At 43.7% G+C, this 21,558-nt stretch overlaps 1 protein-coding gene across 9 annotated transcripts in view; it reads left to right on the forward strand.

The window, feature by feature from the left end:
• The window catches only part of KLHL13 (kelch like family member 13), an 84,234-nt gene that overhangs the window by 36,533 nt on the left and 26,143 nt on the right, over nt 1-21,558 (forward strand). Inside the window, exons 1-2 of one of the 9 annotated variants that reach the window (XM_048514474.1) lie at nt 9,948-10,445; nt 11,027-11,140. The exons of 4 other annotated variants lie outside the window; for them this stretch is intronic. In XM_048514474.1, the coding sequence (XP_048370431.1) occupies nt 10,366-10,445; nt 11,027-11,140 (194 nt within the window). In that variant the 5' untranslated portion in view covers nt 9,948-10,365. 4 more of the 9 variants (XM_048514476.1, XM_048514478.1, XM_048514475.1 and 1 more) reach the window with 4 other exon arrangements.

Consider the following 21,558-nt stretch of genomic DNA (forward strand, 5'->3'; position numbering starts at 1 on the left):
GATCATAAAGAATTTAGAAACCGAGCCAGGTGCCAGCAGTACAATCCAAAGCATGTTTTGGTCAGAAGTCTCAAACTCCGTGGACCTTCCTCTCTCATTTAAGGTTGCAGTTGAATGGCCCCTGTCCTAAGTGGAATTCTACCCTTCGAAGCTCATTGACTTCTGTGTACTTAACAATGTGTAGCTCTGCGCGTGGATTTCCGCTGGTCAGATGGCTGGTGGTTCTACAGCATTCTCCTTTTCCTGACGCTTCTGCATCTGTGGCTGGCATCTTCAGAGGATCTTTGGCATTTGTCGAATTTTAGTTTCTGCCTTTTAGTGTGGTAAGCCATGTCTTTCTCCATTTTGCTGTAGGTGAAGTTGTCAATTTTATCCCAGTCTTGTGCACTCATCTTTTGGCTGGTATTGATATGAAGGACTAATAACTCCCCGTCTGCTTACAAGTTCTTTGGCGTGGTGGTGATTCTCCTTCATCGAAAAGCCGCGACGCTCTAAAGCGTTATAGATGCGTGAGCCTGCGTGCTTTGAAACCTTTTGGCTGCAAAGCAGAAAAGATGGGGATAGTACCTGTGTTCTGCAGCGTGAAGAAAGGTTAGAGAATTGCAAGTGCTTTCCTGAGCTGTAGTTTTTCCACTTCCGCAAGTGTCTTGGGAACAATTTCTCCCATAGAGATGTTAAAATTAATGGTTGTCGAAGCAGCGACGCCGGAAATGATATTTTGGTGTTGTATTGCTATGGTTGAAGATTTTCTGATGTTGACTTGTATTGGCATCTTCAGAGTGACCTCTGAAGCATGTTTCTCACAGATGCAGGCTTAAACGCCAGGAGAGAATAAGCAGAACACGGCCATACAGCCTGGAAACCACATAATCGGCGGATTCCGCCAGGAAAGCCTCGACAATGTGTAGCTCTGCTTAGGATGGCACGGTAAAGGACCTAAGATTCATTGACAGCCTTTTATAGTCAGCTTTCTGGTTTTCTAAGCCTGAGCCTTGTAACCCAGGAGGGTAGAAAAATACATTTTACAAAGTTGTGATTATAAGGTAGTAGTTTACTTACAAGAACAACAATATGCAGAGCGCCCCAACTTGGCATTAGAAAACAGTTGGTGGCTTCCATAATGAGGAATGCAAAACGTTAGGCTTCAATCAGATTGCCCAGAAACGATAATACACAGGTGTTGCTGTAGGGAAAGCTTATCCTGTGATCTGTAACTGAACTGCTTACATAATAATTTTTTTTTTTGCAATAACACATTGGATGGCTTCTTGTCACGAACAGTGTTGTGACGACCAATTCTCTAATATTCCTGCTGCTGTTCGAGACAAGAGGGCTGACAAACCAAACCAGGATGTGGAACAGGGATGGGGATCTTTACTCTCTCTAGTGGGCACCACCTGTTGTTTGTTAACTTTTTTCCTATCCCCAGTGTTCAGTATTTTCAGTAACAAGAACAGAAGCCCTGCTTGAGGATCCAGGAAGCTCTCTGCCGAATTTGTCCTAGTTCTCTGAAAGGGCATAATTTCTTTTTTATGTTGAAAGCAAGCCTGGTTGTCTGTAGAGAATTGACGAGGAAGGGTCTAGCTGGACTTTTTTGGGGGGATCTAGCGACCCTTCTTCCCACTTCTGTGCAGATTGCTCATACGCCACTCCCCACTCCGCATAACATCCTTTTCTCTACACTTCATAGATAGTTATTTACCCAAAGGACAGGCATTCAGCTAATTCCAGAAGCATTGCAGGGGTTGTGAAAACTTGGCACACTTCTCACAGAGCTATCGGCCAGTTAAATTTTCTTAATCCGCTTAACTGATTCCCTGGCTGTGCCATGGTTAACTTCATGTAAATGAGCTTACTGCATGGTTGAAGATCTCTCTTTCAGGAAGAAGTATGTATTTTTTTTCCTGAAGCTTAAAGGAAGCAGCCCACTGTTAACCTGAATTTTAATAAGCATGAAGCTACCACTTTATGATATACAGGTGTATGATGAGAGAAACACACATGAGGGAAATACACATGAGGCATGGTTGAGAAGAGGACATGTGGAATGGATGTCATTGTAAGCCGTCATCATAGTTCTCAGTGTTTGTGTGAAGGAGGCCACTGTTGGTTTCTGTGGCTTGTCAGTTGGAGCCGTACAACCCTGTAGCAGAACTCAAGCTTGCTGAAATCTCCACTTCTGGTCCCCCACCCCAATCCTGGTTTGGAAAAATGGATTTTTTTTTCCACAGAGCCAAGCCCAGGGATCTCCACCCTGCGTAGCCCTAGTTAATGCTCTGCAGAGGCTTGAATAATTACGCTTTTTAATTTGCCACCTACTCTTTCATTTACCTGCCAGATAGATGTTCAGGCCTCAAGGGCTCTGGCTTTCCTGTCAGTTGGATAACATCACCTGAAGCACTTTTGGGGAGAGGTGCTGCTGCTTGGTGGTGTGTTAACAGCAAAATGAGTTGTTTCTGAGGAGAAGAGAGCCTGAGAGATGGTTGCCTACGAGATGTGATCTCCTGGGGTGTTCCCCCCCCCCCAAATAACTTCAATTGTTGCTTTCAGCATGATGAAATTTCATGTTCGAAGGGTATGTGTTTCTCCCCTCCCCAAATGTAAACATTTCTCCGAGTTGGCTGAAATCCTTCGAGGAAGAGGGTAATGTTAATATGCAAGATCTCTCTGCGAGTTCTTGTTTTCTTGTTATTAAATCTTCTATTTTACAGCGTGGTGTAATTCAGAGCAGCAGACGTGCATACTGCAGGCAAGAAGTTCTGTGGAAAGGCATTCTTTTCTGAGAGCAAGCATAGTACAGGGTGTTGAATTAAAATCTGGGACAACCGAGTTTGAATCCTGGTCCTGCCGTGGAAAATTGCTGTGTGACCTTGGGCCAGTTAGACTCTCTCAGCCTAAGCTATATCGGTGTGTGTGTGTGGTTGTGAGGAGAAAACTATAGAGAGAACAGCAATATTGCAAACTGTTTTGGGTCTCTTTTAGAGAGAAAAGCGGGTTATAAATATAAAGAAAATTCTTACTGGCTGGAAAGGAAACTTGTATAAATGCTTGACTGCTTTTTTGTTTTTAACTGCCATTTCCGTTCCTGTTGGATGAAGGAGAGGGTTTCTTGTTTTAGCACCCCTCTCTCCCGCCCGCCCCCCCCCCCCCACCTAATCCCTGGGCCAAGATATCTGTTTTGTTCACTTATACGTTTTCTTGAGCAACTGAAGCTAGAAAAAAAACACCTTGGACTAACATGCACCAGGTCAGATGTTTTGAAAATAATTAAGTCAGATGTTACTTTCAAGTTCCTCTTTTTCCAGCTCTGTTTCATGTTGCAGCCTGTCCGGAAAATAAGAGAGATGAGCGCTAAACGTGCTGTTAATCTGTTCACTTAGTTGCCAGAAGGTGGCATTGCTGATTTTGAATGAGTATTACCTAATTTTCTGGATCTCCCCTCCCTTCAAACCCTATCTTAAAATGCCCATGTATAACAAATATCTCCCTCCACCGTGTTCCATGTGTAACAGCAAAACTACTGAAATTCTCCTTGCTACTGAAATTCATCTTTGTATAGGGAGTGTTCCTGTGGCTCTGCTTCACCTTTTTTTAAATCACCCATTTAAGTCCTACTGACCTGATAAGACAAAACAAAATGTTTCAGAATGTGAAATTTAAAGCTTGGTTAGCAATGGACCAGCTAGCTAAACAAAAACACCTGTTTCCCTTCCATGTCTCCCCTTAGGGAAGCCGCGTATATTGTGCTTCTTCTTTCTTTAATTCCTGTTGAGTGAATTTTTTTTATTTTAGCTTCAACATGTTGAGAATTCAAGGCCACTGAATGCAGTGTTCAAATGTTCAAATGTGTGCACGATACTGGGTTTGAATGGCTTCTTGATCCCGGTCCTTGATGCTCGAACCTTCCAATCATCCTCTGGATACCATGACTGGAGTTGCTTTGATAGATGAAGAAACTCTGATTTGATAGATCCATGGTGGCAAACCTTTGGCACTCCAGATGGTATGGACTACAATTCCCATCAGCCCCCGCCAGCATGGCCAATTGGCCATGCTGGCAGGGGCTGATAAGAGAGTAACAGTCCATAACATCCTGGAGTGTAAGGACCGCCACTACTATTGATAGATGAAGTATCTATCAACTCTGATATCCAAGAAACTCTGATTTGATAGATGAAGAAATAGCTAATGGTTACATCAGGACTGGCACAAAGCATGCCAAGGAAAGAGTTTGAGTTGAAGATTTGCTTCACATGGCCCTTTAGCTTGTCAGTCTTCTGACCCCAGAACCCCCTGCCTCTTAGCTTCAGCAGTGTTACGCTATCAGGTATTCTCACATTCAACACAGGGCCACTTAGAGGAGGAAGCTTGTTACACGTTCTGAATATTTTGTGTTTTATTTGGTGTTATTGTGATGAATCCCATTCCTGACTTAGTCTTGGCTAGATGGTGCACTAAAAAACCCATAATGCATTGACAGTGCCCTCCATCTTCTTCTTGATTTTTGAGCTGTACAATTGTTTGGACAACCTCTGATATGGTGGAATGTGTCCAGGCATGCGTCAGTGGAATTTCTTTCCCTTTGGACTATTGTGTCTGCAGGGGAATCAGTGTTTTCCCTGTTCAGTCTCGCCTAATAAAACACTGGCCTTGAATTGGGTGTTTTTGTCTGTTTGCTATGCAGATACAACAAAATCCCTGTATAACAGAGCTCAACATAGTTTTTTAAAATTTTTGCTTGCATGGCCAGTGGACCCTCCTGGCACTTTCAGTGCTTTGGGGACAGCTTGATGCTGCAATGGACTTTACAAATAATGTGGAAAGACAAACCAGCGACACAGATGTGAGAGAATTGGAGAGCTCCAGCGAGCAAGAAGGTGTTTCTCATATTCTTCCCTTGCTGCTGCTTAAGAAAAACCTGAAGTGGCTCTGAATTGTTTGCATTTGTGTCTATGGTTTAAAAATTGAGCAGTGTTGAGTGCGTTGGACATTTAACTCGAGTATTGGAGTACAAAATGTACCCTGGAACACTGAATAGACACCGATTTTGATTTGCTAAGCTCTTTAAAAAAAAGTAAATTGAATGTAACAACCTATATCTTTTGTTCTTGTAATCTTGAGTTACACTGATACCTTGTTCTGTTGGTATGTGTATTGAGCCTATGAACTGAAGTAATTTAGCAATTAATGACTGTGTGATAATACCTATGGTAGACCTCACTGGTAACTTGTTCATTTTTTTTCCACCAGAGGTGACACACCTTTCTTATTTTAACACTGTCCTAAAGAAGGCTGAAGTGGCCATGGCAGGGGGCAAATAGGGGGCAAGCGCAAACAGTCTGTGCGTGCCTAAATGTAGTGACATTCTTTGGCAGTGACTCTTGCGGGTTCTGAGAAGCTGAAGGATTCAACTCTTTGTTCCCTGGCATGGTTGGAATAGCTTCAAATGGCATCTAACTTCTAACAGATTTCCCCCAACCCCCTGCCTATGTGAAAACGGGTAAATAATATATGAGACGAAGAAGGGGAAGGAATTCCTTGTGTGCTAATTTCTGCAAAGCGCTCAGTGACCCAGATTGTGAAACAAAACCTACAGTTTAGTCTCAAGACCACGCTTCGCTTCTCAAATGAAGATCATACGTAAGTTTCGTGCCTTTTAGGAACCCGGCGTTCGAGCTGTTTGCGTGGCGTTTTCCCAAATGTTAATGCAGCTCTTTTTGAAGCTGCTCAAATATAAGCTTGCAGAAGAATTTCCAAATTTGAAATTGGTTCCAAACTCTGCAGCCTGTTTCAAGTTCCGTTTACAGTCTTTTTGTAGGCTTAGGAGAAAAACGCAGGTTGATGGTGCCCAAGAGCTGTGAGTGGCATGGAAGCATAACTAAAACACAGCAGGCCACAGACGCAGTTGTTTTTGGTTGCTGGAGACGATAAAGATTCTAGCAAGGGGCCATGGTCTTTTGTGATAAAGCCATTCTTCAACATTTTATATGGGCGGTCTCCTTCCTGTGCTGTCAGTTTGGTGGTTTATCATACGTGGGTCAAGTGAGGCAAGCTGGCTGCTAAGGTACAGCTTGCTTAAAGAGCTTGGAGCCCTGCTGTGTCCTTTCTGGGCATCCCGTATTTTGCTGGGTTAGGCAGGCAAGGGTTCTCTGCAAACAGTGCGAAGTGTGATCTTTGTGAGCTGTAGGAAATTATATATCCCTACTTCAAATTATGACCTGCTTCTCCTTCTGACGGTTTTCATACTTCCTACCATGGATACTCTTGACAATTCTTTCCATCAGCAGTTAGTGACCCTTGATCTCTTAAGACTTCAGCTGCTAGAGATACTGCAGACAACAGTTGGATCACTTTGGCACCAAAGTTTGTAGATCAGTTATGAACAGTTTCTTTCCCCAGATAAGTGGAGATGACAAATGTCTGGGCCATTGTACTGTTCTGTCTGCATCGCCCATTCATGTGGGGTGGGGGTGGGAGAATGGTAGAAGGATGTGGCACCATGTGGAAGAGGCTGCCCACCATCTGTTCCAAGTTCTTCCCAGGAGGAAGATGAGCCAGCAGCTGCTTGAGCTGATATAGTGGAGGATTTCATTCCTGTGCGGGATCACGAGGCTGAAAGGGAGACGAGAGATCATCTAGTCCGTCTGCTGCATGTCAGAATCCTATTGCAGAGTGAAAATACTTCCACAGTCCTTTCAATGTTCAAGGCAATTTACAGATGTCTCACAGTAATCCGTGCAACAGCTTAGTATGATACTCATGGGTTGCCATCTTGTTGTATTGCAGAGGGGGAGACTGAGGCTGTGAGCGAGTAGCTTGCCTAAAGCCACCTGGTGACTTTGCGGCAGAGGTTGCACCAGGGTCACACTTTGTTCTCTTAGCTGGTGTGCTATGCTACCCAAGAAGCCCTTGGCACATAATGATTTCCGCCCTCAGAAAGAATTAATCCTGCTTTTCGCCTGCTGGCAAATTAAATGCCCCACCAAGTAATTTTGTATTTACACCTGGACCGCTTTCCCCCATGCCTGAAGTGCTTCTCTCATCCTCATCCGGTGGGCTTCACAGAAGAGGTCTGTGCCTGGCCCTTCCTCATCCCCACTTGATGCTTTATCCATGAAGTTTTTTAGTGACTCTGCCTCACTTAAAAAAATCATCCTTTTTATCAGAGCTGGACAAAATGAAGTTGTTTGATTGTTGTAACACAGAATCATAGAATTGGAAGAGACCACAAGGGCCATCCACTCCGACCCCCTGCCATGCAGGAACACACAATCAAAGCACTCCTGAGAAATGGCCATCTAGCCTCTGTTTAAAAAGCTCCAAAAGAGGCTCCGTCACCCTCCTAGGCAGCATATTACACTGTTGAGCAGCCCTTACTGTCAGGAAGTTCTTCCTAATGTTTAGATAGAATATTTTTTCTCATCGTTTGAATCCATTATTCTGGAGCAGCAGAAACAAGCTTGCTCCCTCTTCAACATGATATCCCTTCAAATATTTAAACATGGCTCTTATTGATGTGGACCAGAATTGCATTGGCTTTCTTAGCTGCCACATCTCACTGTTGGCTCACATTCAGCTTATGGTCTACTAAGATTCCCAGATCCCTTTCACATGTACTATGTGTTAATCAAGTAACTTAAATGACTGGGGGTTGTAATACATGCTGCCAGTCACCTGGTGAAATAAGTTAGGTGGCTCAGATAAGTAAGGCAAAAAGCTTGAGGAGGATGTCCACAGACTCCACTGGGGAAACCTTCCCTGCATGGTGACTAAAGCAAGGCTCCGTTAGTCATCTGGAATGCTGGGATTGTTCAGTCCAGATATCTCCTCTCAATGCAAAATAACAGTGGAAAGAGGGTGTCAGGCGGCATGCATTGCCCTGCCATTGTGTAAGAGGAGGAGAGAGTATTTCCTCTCCTCCAAGCTTAGTTATTCACATATTTATTTTTGTTTCTGCGGTGGCTTTCTCATCAGTCTCCGTTTGCTGGCTGTACGTCCTTATTAATAGTTTCTGCACCAGTCGTGCACTGAGGGTTAGCTCCAGTCTGTTTTGGAGAGAGGGCAGAATTGATGGACCACTTCAGAGTTACTGGAACAGTAATACTGAGATTGATCCTCTTTGGTGAAAATGGCAGATTGTTAATTTACAGTAATGGATAAGGCTGGGGAGTCTCCAGGAGAACAAAGCGGAGCCTTGCGGCTGATGGGCCTGCTGGATGACTGTCTGTGCCGCGGTACCTTCGAGGGGTCAGAGCCTCTGGCTTGCGTGGAGGAACTTGGCGATAGGGCTGCTGTCATCATGCCTTCTGTAGCCTTGCTGTATTTTCGCTGGGAGCCAAAGCATCAGCTGGGCTATATAAGCGGCAGCTTCTACTGGCTGAGCCAGACCGACACTGATAGAGGAGTTTTCAAAATTGCTGTTTAAGCTAAAGCACTACATGGTTGGCACAAGCAGGCTGGAGACTGGCCCTTTTGGAGTAACAGGACTCACTAATTCTGCTAAGTGCCAGGGTAGCATATATTGTTTTTTTTAAAATCAGCCAACAACCTCTGTGCCCTTCAACAGTCTCAATGGGTGTAGTGGAGATAGAAGCTATTTTCTGATTGTGATTTTTTAAAATAAGGCGATTCATTAACCTTGATTTTTTGATGCACGAAGAATGTCTGAGCTCTGGCACAGAGGCAACAACAATTATGTAATGTTGTGTGGTGTAAGTTGAGCCCATGGCGCTCAGCTGCAGAATGCGAAGGGGTTTGGGGAAGGCAGGGGCCAGGCTGTCAAGCGATCTATGCAAATGAGATCTGCTAACATGGTTGGTTGTGCACACCTGAAGTCGGCGTCTCACGGCACACGAATGCATGGCTGCAGTCCAGTTACGTGAAAACAGCCTGTGGGTTTGCAGCACACATCGATAGATTTGCTTTTATCTGCAATAAATCTGAGGTGGTATCAGCGAAACCAGATCTCGGGAGTTTTGCAAGGTTTCAGATTTTTTTAAAGCCAGAATTTTAAGACTAGAGATGGTTTCATGGATTGGTGTACAGCATTTATCTTTTTAAAGCCATGGGAAATATTGCTAATTTTGAGCAATTTGTCAGGCAGATTACTGTATGGGAGGGCATCTTACCTGCTTGACTGGTGGTGTCATTTCTCCTGATTCGAGTGTCAGTTGGGGACAGCCGAGCATCCTTCAGTTCAGGGCTGCATGCCGGTTTAGGGCTTGCCCAGGGATCTTGGATTTCTGCCTACAACCACAGTTCTTCATGCAGCTGGAGACTTAAACAAAATACATGTGAGGCGCCACTTTGATTTTTTTTTGCTTTTTCTTCCCCCTCTTGAACTGTAAATGAAGCTGAGCAAAAATAGCAGTGATTAAATAAAAAGCACTCTATTGGTGCATTTTCCATTATATTTAGATTATTCTCCGAGGAGACACTCAGCTACGCTGCTGAAAAGAAGCCTGCTTTGGTGGCACTCTGCCACCGTAACAGAAGTCTACTCTCCAGTCCATAAAAATCAGCATTGGAGTCTGTTAGTCAAATCTACCATGCCAGCATGTGAATACTTGTACCTCTAAAAGGGATGGACGACTTACACCAGCTATTTGTGATGTCCCTAGACTTGGGGATAAAATTCCTCTCTAGCCTGTATTTTCCTCTTGAATAAATTCTCAGTGAAGAGTTGTCTTTATTGATGCTATTTTTCTTTTATAAGTTCTCTCCTAAAATAAAAAGCGCGCACATGCATTTCTGATGGCTGCCTGCCTGCCCCTGGAGGTCACCACGAAACAGACCACAGAGCTGCAGGGGATGGGAGGGGAACGAACAGAGGGGGGCTGTGACGGACACCTGCGTGTGCCCGGCTGCTTCGTCAGGACTTCAGGCAATTTGTGCGCTCTTGGAGAGGGGGGGTGGGGGCTGCTCTATTTGATTGTTGATCGGGTCCCTGCAAGGACGGTTATTAGCTGCACATCGCTCTTGATTTCCCCGCTGCAGACAGAAGAGCGATATTCATGTTCCCAGAGCGCATTGTAAAATGCATGAGATTTCTACTCATCTCACCGGGAAGTCAAGGGTAGGAAAAATGAGAACGCCTTGCATCTGAAGCCTTGAATAGAAGAACATGCAAGGATCTGCAGAAATGTACCTTTGTTCTTACTTTCGGTCACTCTGACTATGGATTAGGAAGGACTGTCTTCCTCCCTCTCTCTTTTTCTTCTCTCTCTCTCTCCTAAAAATTTTTTTTTATTGCAATTTTATTTTTGCAATAGGCCTTTTTCCATGATGGCATTCTCATATTCTCTGGCTCGCACAGAAGCGGCTGTCTTTGGTCGCTGATCTCTCTCAGCCGTGTGGCCCAAGGCTATGCTGAGGTTTCTCTTTCGCTGGTACTGTTGCAGCTCAAACGAGGAATGTTCAGAGGATGACAAGTGTATTCTGAGTAGGTACGTGGCTTCCTTTTTGTTCTGTGGAACCCTCCACTCCCACCCCCTTTCTTCTCCTTTTTGTTTTCCTACTACCATTGGTCAGAAATCAGGTTAATAAGTACAGAATGTAGTACACTGCTGCAATGTGACTCTAAAGGTAGACAATAGCATTACAGGCTTGTTCTTTCGGGGTGGGTGGGAAATAAAGAGGCGATCTTTTTATAGAATAAAGCTGCATTGTGGTGGCTTGCACAGTGCAGTCCCTCTCTCTCTCTCTCCCTCTCTCTCTCTCCCTCTCTTTCTCTCTCTCTCCCTTGCTTGCTTTTTTGAACATATACTGCAGTCAACACTTCTCTAACGAGGTGGCACTATTGGTGAGTTGGAGCCATAGACTCGTCTTACTTCTTTAGGGAACGGCTGGGTTTAAAAGGCGATGCCTGGCTGCCCCCTTTCCCAGACTGGAAGCTTTGGCTTAAGGTCACTGGCAGGCTGGCTGGTGCCGTTCCTAGCAGCATCCTCCACTGGGCCAGTAGCGTGTGACTGGAATGGAAGTTCAAGTTGGTAGTCTGTTATGGAAACGCTGTTTGCTGTTATTGTAGTATCGTGGTGACCAACATGCCATTGAAATGGAAAACGAGTTCTCCTGCTATCTGGAAATTCCCAGTTCCTGTGCTTAAAACATCCAGGTCGTCGCCACTTTCTCCAGCATACATGTAAGTGAGAGAACTGAGGATACCTAAGGTGGGCTTTTCTTTTGTGAGATTATTCTTTCTCCCCCCCCTCCCGGTGGGTGCTCTTTTGTGGTGCTGTATTCTCTGATGTGACATTGGTCTCAGAATTTTTATTTTCAACCTTGCATTTCTCTTCCTTTTTTAGAGCCTCCAAATTGTAACCTGCCTTTTGTTGTCAGTTCCCATTTCTTCTCCCTTCCCCTCCCCCATGACGGATGATGTGTTGAATATCCTTTCTTTGTTGGGAATGCCAAGACATTGTACAGGTTTGGCCACATCCACAATTGATTTTTTTTTCAGTGCCCCTTATCAAAGTTCGTCTGTTCATTGATCTTTAATGCAGATCTTAGATGAGCAAGTTGGAATCTTTACCACACAGCACTTCCTTTTTATAGCTTTTATATTCCACAAATGGATACACTAGTCTCCATTTGCTTCCCCTACCCTGGTGTCTTTTTCCGTATTAGTGTGCTTGTCTCTGTGGCATATTGTAAAATATTGAGATTTAGTCTCGCTTTGATTGCAGTGTCTTCTTAACTATTCAGACATTGTGAAATGTCTCAAAAGCAGTAATAAAAAAATTAAATATTGCCTTATTAGAGCAGACTACATTAGCTTAGTGTTTTCTATTTTTTTAAAAAAAAGTCATGGTAGCATTTTCTAGGTTTCAGGCTGACATTGACTATTGCACATGGCATACCAAAAACAATGTATTTGAAGTTAACTTGATACTGGTTATGCTCATTAGCCAATGAGACAGAAAGGAACAGTTTCTGTGGCCTTCAGGTCTGTAAAACGTGAAATATCCACTGAGTGTTGTAGATGGCTCCCCTCAGGAACAGTAGGAATGGAATGTGGCACTTTGATCTGTATACATATCGGCTTTGTTGATGGGTTAGCTGTCCCTCAACCAACATTTTGGTAGGAAGTACATTATTTCCGTATTGCCCCAGTAATTTTTTTTTAAAAATGTGCATTAATAGATTAACATTGGTGTAATACTTTATAAAGGTGCTAAAAACTTTTTAAAAAGAATATTTGAATTTGGAGCATTTTAAAGAAGCCGTGATGATACTTAGAAACCTGAAGCTTAAAAGCAAAATTGTACAGTGATGAAACAAGGAAGAAAAAGAAAAACAGCTCCGTGCTGAGGAGTTTCAGGTGGTGTTCTGTTGCTGAGATATCTAAATATTGTACAGTGGTCAACATTGATGTGGGTTTTGCTGTTTGTGCCTCAAGGAACACTCTGCCCCAGGCTAATCTGAACTACCTGCCACAGGAAAATTAAAAAACTGCTGCCATGGCTTTCTGTGGCTAGCAGCATGTTAAAAATACCTTGTGTTTAAAACAGAGTTAGGAATGGCTGGTGCAGTGCCCAGTTTTCATCCAGCGGCACACGAATTGTGTGCACCCCTGAAGGAGGCACATCACAGTTTTAGTGGAAAAGCAGGTGGTGATATTGTTATTTTCAGGTCAAACTGGCACGTATTCATTCATTCGTGTCTTGTGAAAGCAAGATGTTGAGGTGTAGTTCTAACATTATATAAAGGATTATGTAAAAGGCTGTGCAAATGTTGGTTCTGTTGAACATGCTGCATGTTAAGCTCCAGGCTATAACTGACTTGGCCTTTTACAAGGGAGAAGACATGGGAAGTCACGGGGTCAGTTTGTTTTATCCACGCTTATTGGGCATACCTTTCCACATGAATTCGCTGCTACCCACCTTGAGCCCTTGAGATGGGGTCAGTTATGAACCAGCGGCTATACTATGTCCATATTAAACCAGCTACTGAAAGACTGATCATATGCGATTAAAATACACTTCCAGAATATATGCAACCGGAGTGAGAAAATTTACTGTGTTTCCAAAGTTTTGGATTTTTAAAAATATCTTGTAGAATATCTTCCGCAAGTATTATTTAAAAACTACAGATTTGTAAACTTTGCGCTGTCCATCCTAACTGATCTAGTACAAGGTGCCGCTAATAGCATTACTTCAGTGTGAGAACCGATGATGGTCTTCTACTAGGTGCAAAATACTAGCATATTATAATTTGATACTGAACGCTTGCTGTTTTAGTGTATTCAAAACATATGTGCTTTGGTTAGTCCACACCCTTCCCCATTACTTCTGTTAGTCTTAGTGTTCTCTCACTTCTAAAATTACAACAGTGAAATGTGAACACCTGTTTTTTGCCACCCACCCTCTAATAACTCACAGTGTCACAGGGAAGGGTGTAGCGTTTGCCTGGTTCGCTTATAAAAGTGTGCATCTAATGTTTCTTACCTAGAAATGTATATGTGTGCCTCATGATAAAAGGGTTAACACTGATGAAGTATTCCTGTTGATTACTGAGCTCAGCTTAACTCTATACATTTTGCCTCCAAGTCAACTTCCTTGTGAAATCCTTTTGTTAGGCTGATGGGAGACTATAAAAGCTGAGAGTGTTCCTTATCATACTGTGTATATAGCTGATGCTTGGAACAAAAGATTGGTTCCCTGGGCTACTTGCTCAGACATTTTATGGAAGTTCCAAGATCTTTAAAGGATCCTCTGGGTAACCTTTAACTCACATAGGAAGGAAAAGATAACATTGTAAATGACCTCTGCTGGATTTGACTTTCAGGATATATGTACAGAGCAGATGTCTTTGTGAGCAACTGTCTACATGTGAGCTGGACTATACATCTTAGAGGTTCAGTTGAGAGGTTTCTTTTCTTCTTTTCCTTTTTTTTAGTCCAATAAACTGCTTTTCTTGTGATGTGGGCTTGTTGAGCGAATAGGGGAAATGTTCAACATCCATACATGTGCTTATCAACAGCAGGCAAAATGTCCAGTAGCACTGTGTTCTCCTTCTATGGAGCTTGGGTATGAAGAAGGTAAGAAGCAGCTGGAGGTATATATCCTGCTATTTCCTTCTCCAAACTTCAGTCAAATGAGAGAAGAACCCACTTCTTTCCCAGACCTTCTAAATGTGCTTGATGACTAGGTGACTGTTGCAAACTGTGGCTGGCAACTATGTGAGGACAACGCTGTCTGGACTGCCTTTGTGTGTTTCCTATCTGAGTCCTCCTAAAATTTGGTCCCGGGTAAATGGTGGCAGCAGAGGCAATGGCAAATGGTGTCTGTGTGAGAGAGAAAGAGAGCAGCCTCTGCAGTCTAATGTGTCAGCTGAACTTTAGGGCAGGGTTAGATTTGCCTGTTGGATGTCCCTGAACTGACGAGTCCATCCTGCGCAGGAGAGCGTAACGCTTCCCATTCCATCTAGCTTTGATGATGCTGTGGCAGATAAAATTGCTTTCCATCGTGGAATGGTCATACAGCTTAGGAATAATGTAGATGTTGCAGCTTAACAGGCCTTTGAGGCATCTGGTGTAGTTTAAGACTTCCTTAGCCAAACTGCATTCTTGACTTGGGTAGGGTGGGGGCTGCTGTCTTGTGACAGGGACCTCTGTAGAGGAAGTGTCTAAGGTTGGGTAGGTGCATCCTAAGAATTGCCAAGCATATGGTCTTGGAGACCATAACCAAAGGAGGTTGACCTTGAGATCCAAGCATATACCAAAGATATATGGACTTCTGGACAGAAGAGGTCAACACTTCCTAATTAAAAATGTAGGGCAGCATTTCCTTCAGGTGCAGGCAGTAAATTGAGTGCCAGTTGTCAGTGGTAGTGGCTAGTGTTCAACTAAGACTAGGGAGACCAGGTTTGAATTCCACAATGTGTCATAAAGGCTCATTGGGTGACCTTGGACAAGACCTTCTCAGCCTAACTTACTATGTAAGGATACAAGAGGGAAGGAGAATCAGATTTGCTACTCTGATGTGGTATGAGAGTGAGCAGAGATGTAGAGGCTGCAGGTGGGTGTCTGTCCCCTTGTCCTGGAGTCTTTAAATGTGTATGTTAACTGTAAGCCCAACAACAGGGTTGATGCTTGCCATTTTATCTGTACTAAGTAAGGGGACAAAAGTAATGACTACTGGGGGAATATGCAACTTTAATGAACGCATTGAATTTGTTAAAGATTTTCTATTCCTTGGCTCCATCATCAACCTAAAGGAACTGCAACCAAGAAATCAGAAGGAGATTGAGACAGAGGAGGGCATCCATGAAGGAGCTAGAAAAGACTCTTATGTGTAAGGTTGTGTCACTGGAAACCAAGATCAAGTTAATTCATGCCATAATATTCCCCAGTGCTAGGAGCAGGTGTGGAAATTGGGTAATGAAGAAAGCTGGCAGAAGGAAAGTTGGTCCAATCGACGTATCGTGTTGCAGTAGAATTGTACAAATACTGTGGACCACCAAAAAGACAAATAAGTGGATTCTTGTTCAGATCAAACCTGAACTGTCTGCAGAAGCTAAAACGATTAAACTGAGGGCTGTTGTATTGGTCACATTATGACAAGAGTCCCTGGAAAAGACAATAATGCTAGGAAAAGTTGAAGATAGCAGGAAAAAAGTAACACCCAACATGAGATGGATCGCTCCAATAAAGCAAGCCGTGGCCCTTAGTTTGCTAGACCTGAGCAAAGCTGATAATGATAGGATATTTTGGGGGTAATTAATTCATAGGGTCACCATGAGTTGGAAGTGATTTGGTGGCACTTAATGCACACACATACACTACTATACTAATCTACTGGTTGCCAGTAGATTAGTATAGTATACTAATTAGTATACAATATACTAATCTACTGGTTGACAGTGTGTGGTGTGTATCTCAGTTCGAAGACCGACATCCTGGCCATCAAGGCAACTGGCCAGAAGATGGCGGAGGAAGTAGTTCAAGCTAGTTCTTCTGCTCTTTGGTGCCACCAAGGTACTTTACAGTGGTACACTAGTGCCTATTGGAAGAAGAAGGAAGAGGAGGAGGCATTTGGATTTATATCCCCCCTTTCTCGCCTGTAAGGAGACTCAAAGGGGTTTACAATCTCCTTTCCCTCCCCGCCCCAACAAACACCCTGTGAGGTGGGTGGGGCGCTGAGAGGTCCAAAGAACTGTGACTAGCCCAAGGTCACCCAGCTGGCATGTGTTGGAGTTCACAAGCTAATTTGGTTCACCAGATAAGCCTCCACAGCTCAAGTGGCAGAGCAGGCAATCCAACCTGGTTCTCCAGATTAGAGTGTACCTGCTCTTAACCACTACACCATGCTGGCTCTCTATTAGAGTATCTCTTATGCTCTGATTTGTGAATATTGCTTCTGCCTTGGTCAAGTTCTGTTACAGTACTGCACAATCTTGCTAGAAATAAAAGGCAAATTCAATAGCATTAGAAATGTACTGAAAAGAAAATAGTCTTCTTGGCTCAACGAAACTGTGAAATTCAAATCTTGGTTCTTGTTTCATCTTATGATCTTCCTAGTAACAGATTAAGTGCTTTAAAAACATGCACAGAAACTTCATTTAATACACAGATGAAATTCAGCTCTGCCTTCCATACCCTAAATCTTAGGAAATGTTTTTCTTGTGGTCCAGCTCTCCCTAGTAGTCCTAGTCACTAAATACAATCTGAAATCTTAGCTATGACAGATCTTTGGGAGGTGAAGGGAATGCTCGGCATCCCAGAATATATCTGTCTGTACTTGTGCTGTGGATTTGAAAGAGGAATGGAATAGTCAAATGTATGTTTTTGCTCATTTGAATCTTGGGTATCCTAGTGGGAGACAAAGTCCGTCGTGGGTCAGAATTCAGAATTTTGGAAGCCCCCGTTCAATAGAACTGGGAAATATTTCAGAACGCTGTTAGGACTGATCAAAGGGATCTGGCAGCTGTTGGAAGTAACTAGGAGTCACTTCAAATGCTTCCTAGAAGCAGTGACAGCGGATGTACAAGTGACGTGAACATCTGTTCACTCATCTGATGGAACCTCTGAAAGGGAAGCTTCTGCATCTACCCTGTGAGTTCCAGGTGCAGCTGCAAAAAGGAAGTGAACAAGTCACTTGGAACAGTTGCTGTCTTGATTTCTGTGCATCGCTGAAGACCACCTAAAAAACCACAGCCTAGGCACATTTTTTTGAGGACATGTTCCCCTGAAATCAGTGGGGCTTGTGTTAGAGAGTGTGTGTTTATGGTTGGAGTGTTACCTTGCATCCCTTTAAATAAGATTCTGAGAGGGCTTTCAAAGGATTCATGAAAAATTCCTCAGGTGATGTTACAAATGGGTCTGAGAGAAGAAAGCTTACGAAGGAGAGCTAACTTTTTTCAAGGAAAGGGTTTTTGGTCTCCCTTCTTCCATGATGTATTGCTTCTAGTATCACTTAGCCTTACTGCTTTCCCCCTTTGTATCTGTCCTCCACGTTGAAGATAAACATAGAGTTTGCTTGGCAGCAAGTGGACGTCTTTATGGGAAATTGGGTTCAGCAGGCCAGAGAGACTGGCTCTCCTGGCTCATTTTCTGAAAAGAAAAAATGGCATGCTTTTTGCATTTAAAGGAAAATCAGTTGTCTGCCTTTGTAGGACATTAGAACTCTTGGAATTTGCTTGGTGTCCAGTAACACCTCTCTGTTGTGGTTTGTCTTTGCATTGGTGGGACAGAACATTAGAGTCTGCTTCTTGCCACATAAACAAGTGTGCAGCCCAAGATGACTTGGCTGGTGGCGTGCCACTCAAGCCCCTCTTCTGGTTGTATGTCTGAATTTATGGATCTGTGTTATCAGCGAGTGTGTGTATGTGTATGTCTCCCCTTCCCTCCAAATAGTCTTCCGTTGCTTTGCCTTGGCAACAGCGATGCTGCTGCTGCTGAGCCCCATTGGCCCTCTCTGTTTCTGGCAGATGCGTGAACATCATGGAGGCAAAGGGGTTCTGACCCCAGGAGGCGATAAGGATGAGGTGTGCCGGTTTAGCCAAATAGCTGTCCTCGCTCCGCTTGTGACAAGGTTAAAAGAACAGAATTCTGATCAGTTAGCTCTGCAGGCAATCGCTGTGCTGTAATTGCTCTAGGGTTTAGCACCAGCAGTATTTCCTGGCTGGTACTGTGAGTCATCCTCTTTTTTTTTTCCCAGTGAGGGAAGAACAGCAAATGCCCAATTAAGCCACTTTCTCTGGAACTGCTGATATGAGCTTTCCCCCATAATCTTGTTGGCTTCCCTTCGTTCTCGTTGATGCACTCCAAAGAAGCCTGGACTTCTGTAGATTTATATTAAAAGACTTAAAAAAAAATTTGCATGAAAGTCACAGTTTAAGTGCCGTAATCAGTCACCAGTAGAATGGCTTCATGGTTCGTCTCTTGTTCCAAATCCATTCCCACTGAAATGCTCTTGGGAAGAGCGAACACACTGTATCCTGTCAGGGCGTGGGGGGGTGGGGAGGCTAACTCTTCCCCAGCATGACTCTGCCTACCTCAGCGATGCAGTGTGACACTAGGCATTAGATTAGACTTTTTGTCCTAATTAAGCAACTTGCTGTCTGGTCCTCAGATTTGCTGCACCAGCAACCTGATGTTTATGGTGCACCAGCTGCTGTGTCACAAATCTTGATGCTGTGCTTGTGTTGCGGGCGGAAAACTCCTGTGTGCCTCTTTTGAGTGGGTTGGGAGTGCAAGCCTGAATTTGCAAAGCAGTGTGTAGATCAGTGGCTCTCAACCTGTGGGTCGCGACCCCTTTGTGGGTCAAACGACCCTTTCACAGGGGTCACCTAAGACTCTCTGCATCAGTGTTCTCCATCTGTAAAATGGATAAATGTTAAGGTTGGTGGTCACCACAACATGAGGAACTGTATTAAAGGGTTGCAGCATTAGGAAGGTTGAGAACCACTGGTATAGATGTAGAGAAGGGGCCCTGAAAAATGATTTGATGAACAACAGGCCAGCCTGCCTACCTGTGTGGAAGACTGCCTAGGGGTTTTTTTTTGTGACACAAACACTCACACACACAAAATGGGCAGGGAGGAGCACTGATACAACATCCTTGTAAAAAACTGAGTTGTTTGTTCAGCTGGGAGCGATGTTTACTAGATTGGTCCTCTGGCCGAGCAAGTAGGGATTTGGAAGTCCAGTAACAGGGGAAGATGATCACTCTCCAAAAAGTCCCCCACTGAGAAGGCTGACACCAATTATAAAGTATTCTCATGGACTAGGATATAATCAATAGTGCGCCCCCCCCCTTGAATTGATATATGTGAAGTTGCCAAGTTTATCAAGGGCAGGGTGGCCATTAATAATGGTTAGTCCATTTCTTAAACCTCTTCCCTGCAGAATTGGTTGTCTTGTGGGATTGGAAAGTTCTGCCCTAGAAGTGAGGAGTCGCACCATTCATGGCTACCCGGAAGGGACCAAAAGTAGAAGTCCAACAGCCTGCCTAAACAGTCTGTCCCCTGTTAGTCTGTCTGAAACAAGAGTGCTCTGATGGCGTGTTCGCAGATCAGATGGCTCTTGTTTACTTAAGAGAGTCCAAAGCATAACAAGTGCTCCACTTACGAGACTTACACCCCACCTTTTTTTATTAGCATGCTCAAGGTGAATTTCTGAATGTGGAATGAGGATTGAGAATGTGGAATGAGAATATGGATTGAGCATTTTGCATTAAGATGAATTGCCTTCCTAGTCCTTGTTCTCTGGATTTCAGATTTCTTTTGAGTTCAGTAGCTAAAACGTTCACTGCATAGCTGTTGTGCTGCTATTCAGTAGAAAATTATTAGCAATTGGCTTCTCTTTTGGCTTAATATAAAAGGGGTGGATGTTCTCTGTGTATACTGAAAGGTGTGGATAGAATTCCTCATCTTGTTCAGCTTACTTCGAGGGGGGAGGTTGCAGGAGTTGTGTGTTTTTGCTGGGTTCGGCCTTGGCTGCCAGAGGGGTTGGCTTCAGACAAAATTATGAATGTTGTATGTGTATTCATCTATTCTGTTTTTGGGTTCTGAAGTTCTGCAATCACACATTTTGGCTTCGACAAATTCTGGGGGGAAGAATGAGGACTAATAAAAGAAAACATTTCTTCACTTAATGCGTGATTGGTGTTTGGAATATGCTGCACAGGAGGTGGTGATGGCCACTAACCTGGATATCTTTAAAAGGGGCTTGGACAGATTTATGGAGGAGAAGTCGATCTATGGCTACCAATCTTGATCCTCTTTGATCTGAGGTTGCAAATGCTTTAGCAGACCCGGTGCTCGGGAGCAGCAGCAGCAGAAGGCCATTGCTTTCCCATCCTGCATGTGAGCTCCCAAAGGCATCTGGTGGACCACAGTGAGTAGCAGAGTACTGGACTAGATGGACTCTGGTCTGATCCAGCAGGCTCTTTCTTATGTTCTTATGTGAAGCACTGGGCTGGTTGCGTTACTTTTGTTTCAATTAGTGCACTGGGTTAAAAAGACCCTGACATTATCACTGACAGTTACTTTCTTGCTGAAAACAGTTTTAGAAGTGTGCTTTTATGTGCATAAGAGCCAAATTTATACAACTTGTCGTAAGGCTGCTTTACCTTGCTTAAACTTGAGAACTCCATATTTGACTTTTCCCAAGAGAGAAATTCTTATCTGGGCAGTTCTTGAAGAGTAGTAAAATTTAACACTCTCCTGAAGTATTTTTGTGTTGAAGCATGTTGTAACAAATTGAACTAGAATGGTCACAGCTACAGATGTTCATGTTTTTATGTTGATATTAAATTACTTGGGGCCAGACAAGGTTTTTCCCCCCTACTTTAAGTGAATTCAGATTATTTTCCCTGGTCTTATCGAGACAACAGCATCTGAGTCAACCCAAATGCTGCTTGTTTTCCTTTTCTTTTTAAAATATCTATCATTTCCCCTCTACATACCCTTTAGAAGTGTGTCTCTTTGCCCCCAGGTAGCTGGGGGAGATCAGAAGGCTCTCTGAGGCTTGATAGAAATGTGATGCTGGCTGAGAAGTGCTCAGCTGTAGGATTTTGCATTCAGTTTGTGGTTTAAACCAGGCTGCCTAAACTTGCCAAGAAGCTAAATGTACTTTGCCGCATAGTTTCTTTGCACTGAGCCTGGTTTAAACTGGGTTGCTACCCTTGCTAAGCTCCCCAGGTGAGCTCTTTTCTCAGCCAGCATCACATTCCTGTCAAGCCTCAGTTGAGTCTTTTGAATCCAAGAGGTCTCCACTTCGTCCGCAGGTTGCTAAATTGCCCCTGCATCTTTCCAAATGTGCAGGCTCTGGCTATGTCAGGTGCTTAAGACACCCCCCCCCCCGGCTCCCCGCTCATCCCAAGTCGCAGTTGCAGATTTCTGCTGTATGGTTAGGCCAGCCATTTGATTCACTTTGTAAGCAAGACTCTGTTGGCATAACCTATTCCAGCCTGAAAGTGAGGTTTGGGGCAGAACATATAGAAGTTGAATAAGGCTAATTGAGTGCTCTGGTTGTCCTCCTTAAATACTGTTGCTTAAGGTTCTGCTTCATATTGTAAAAGTGGAAGTGACGTATCAGCGACCAGGCTTTTTGTA

The sequence above is a fragment of the Sphaerodactylus townsendi genome, linkage group LG13, assembly GCF_021028975.2.
Source record: "Sphaerodactylus townsendi isolate TG3544 linkage group LG13, MPM_Stown_v2.3, whole genome shotgun sequence".
In the NCBI taxonomy this organism is placed as follows: Eukaryota; Metazoa; Chordata; class Lepidosauria; order Squamata; family Sphaerodactylidae; genus Sphaerodactylus; species Sphaerodactylus townsendi.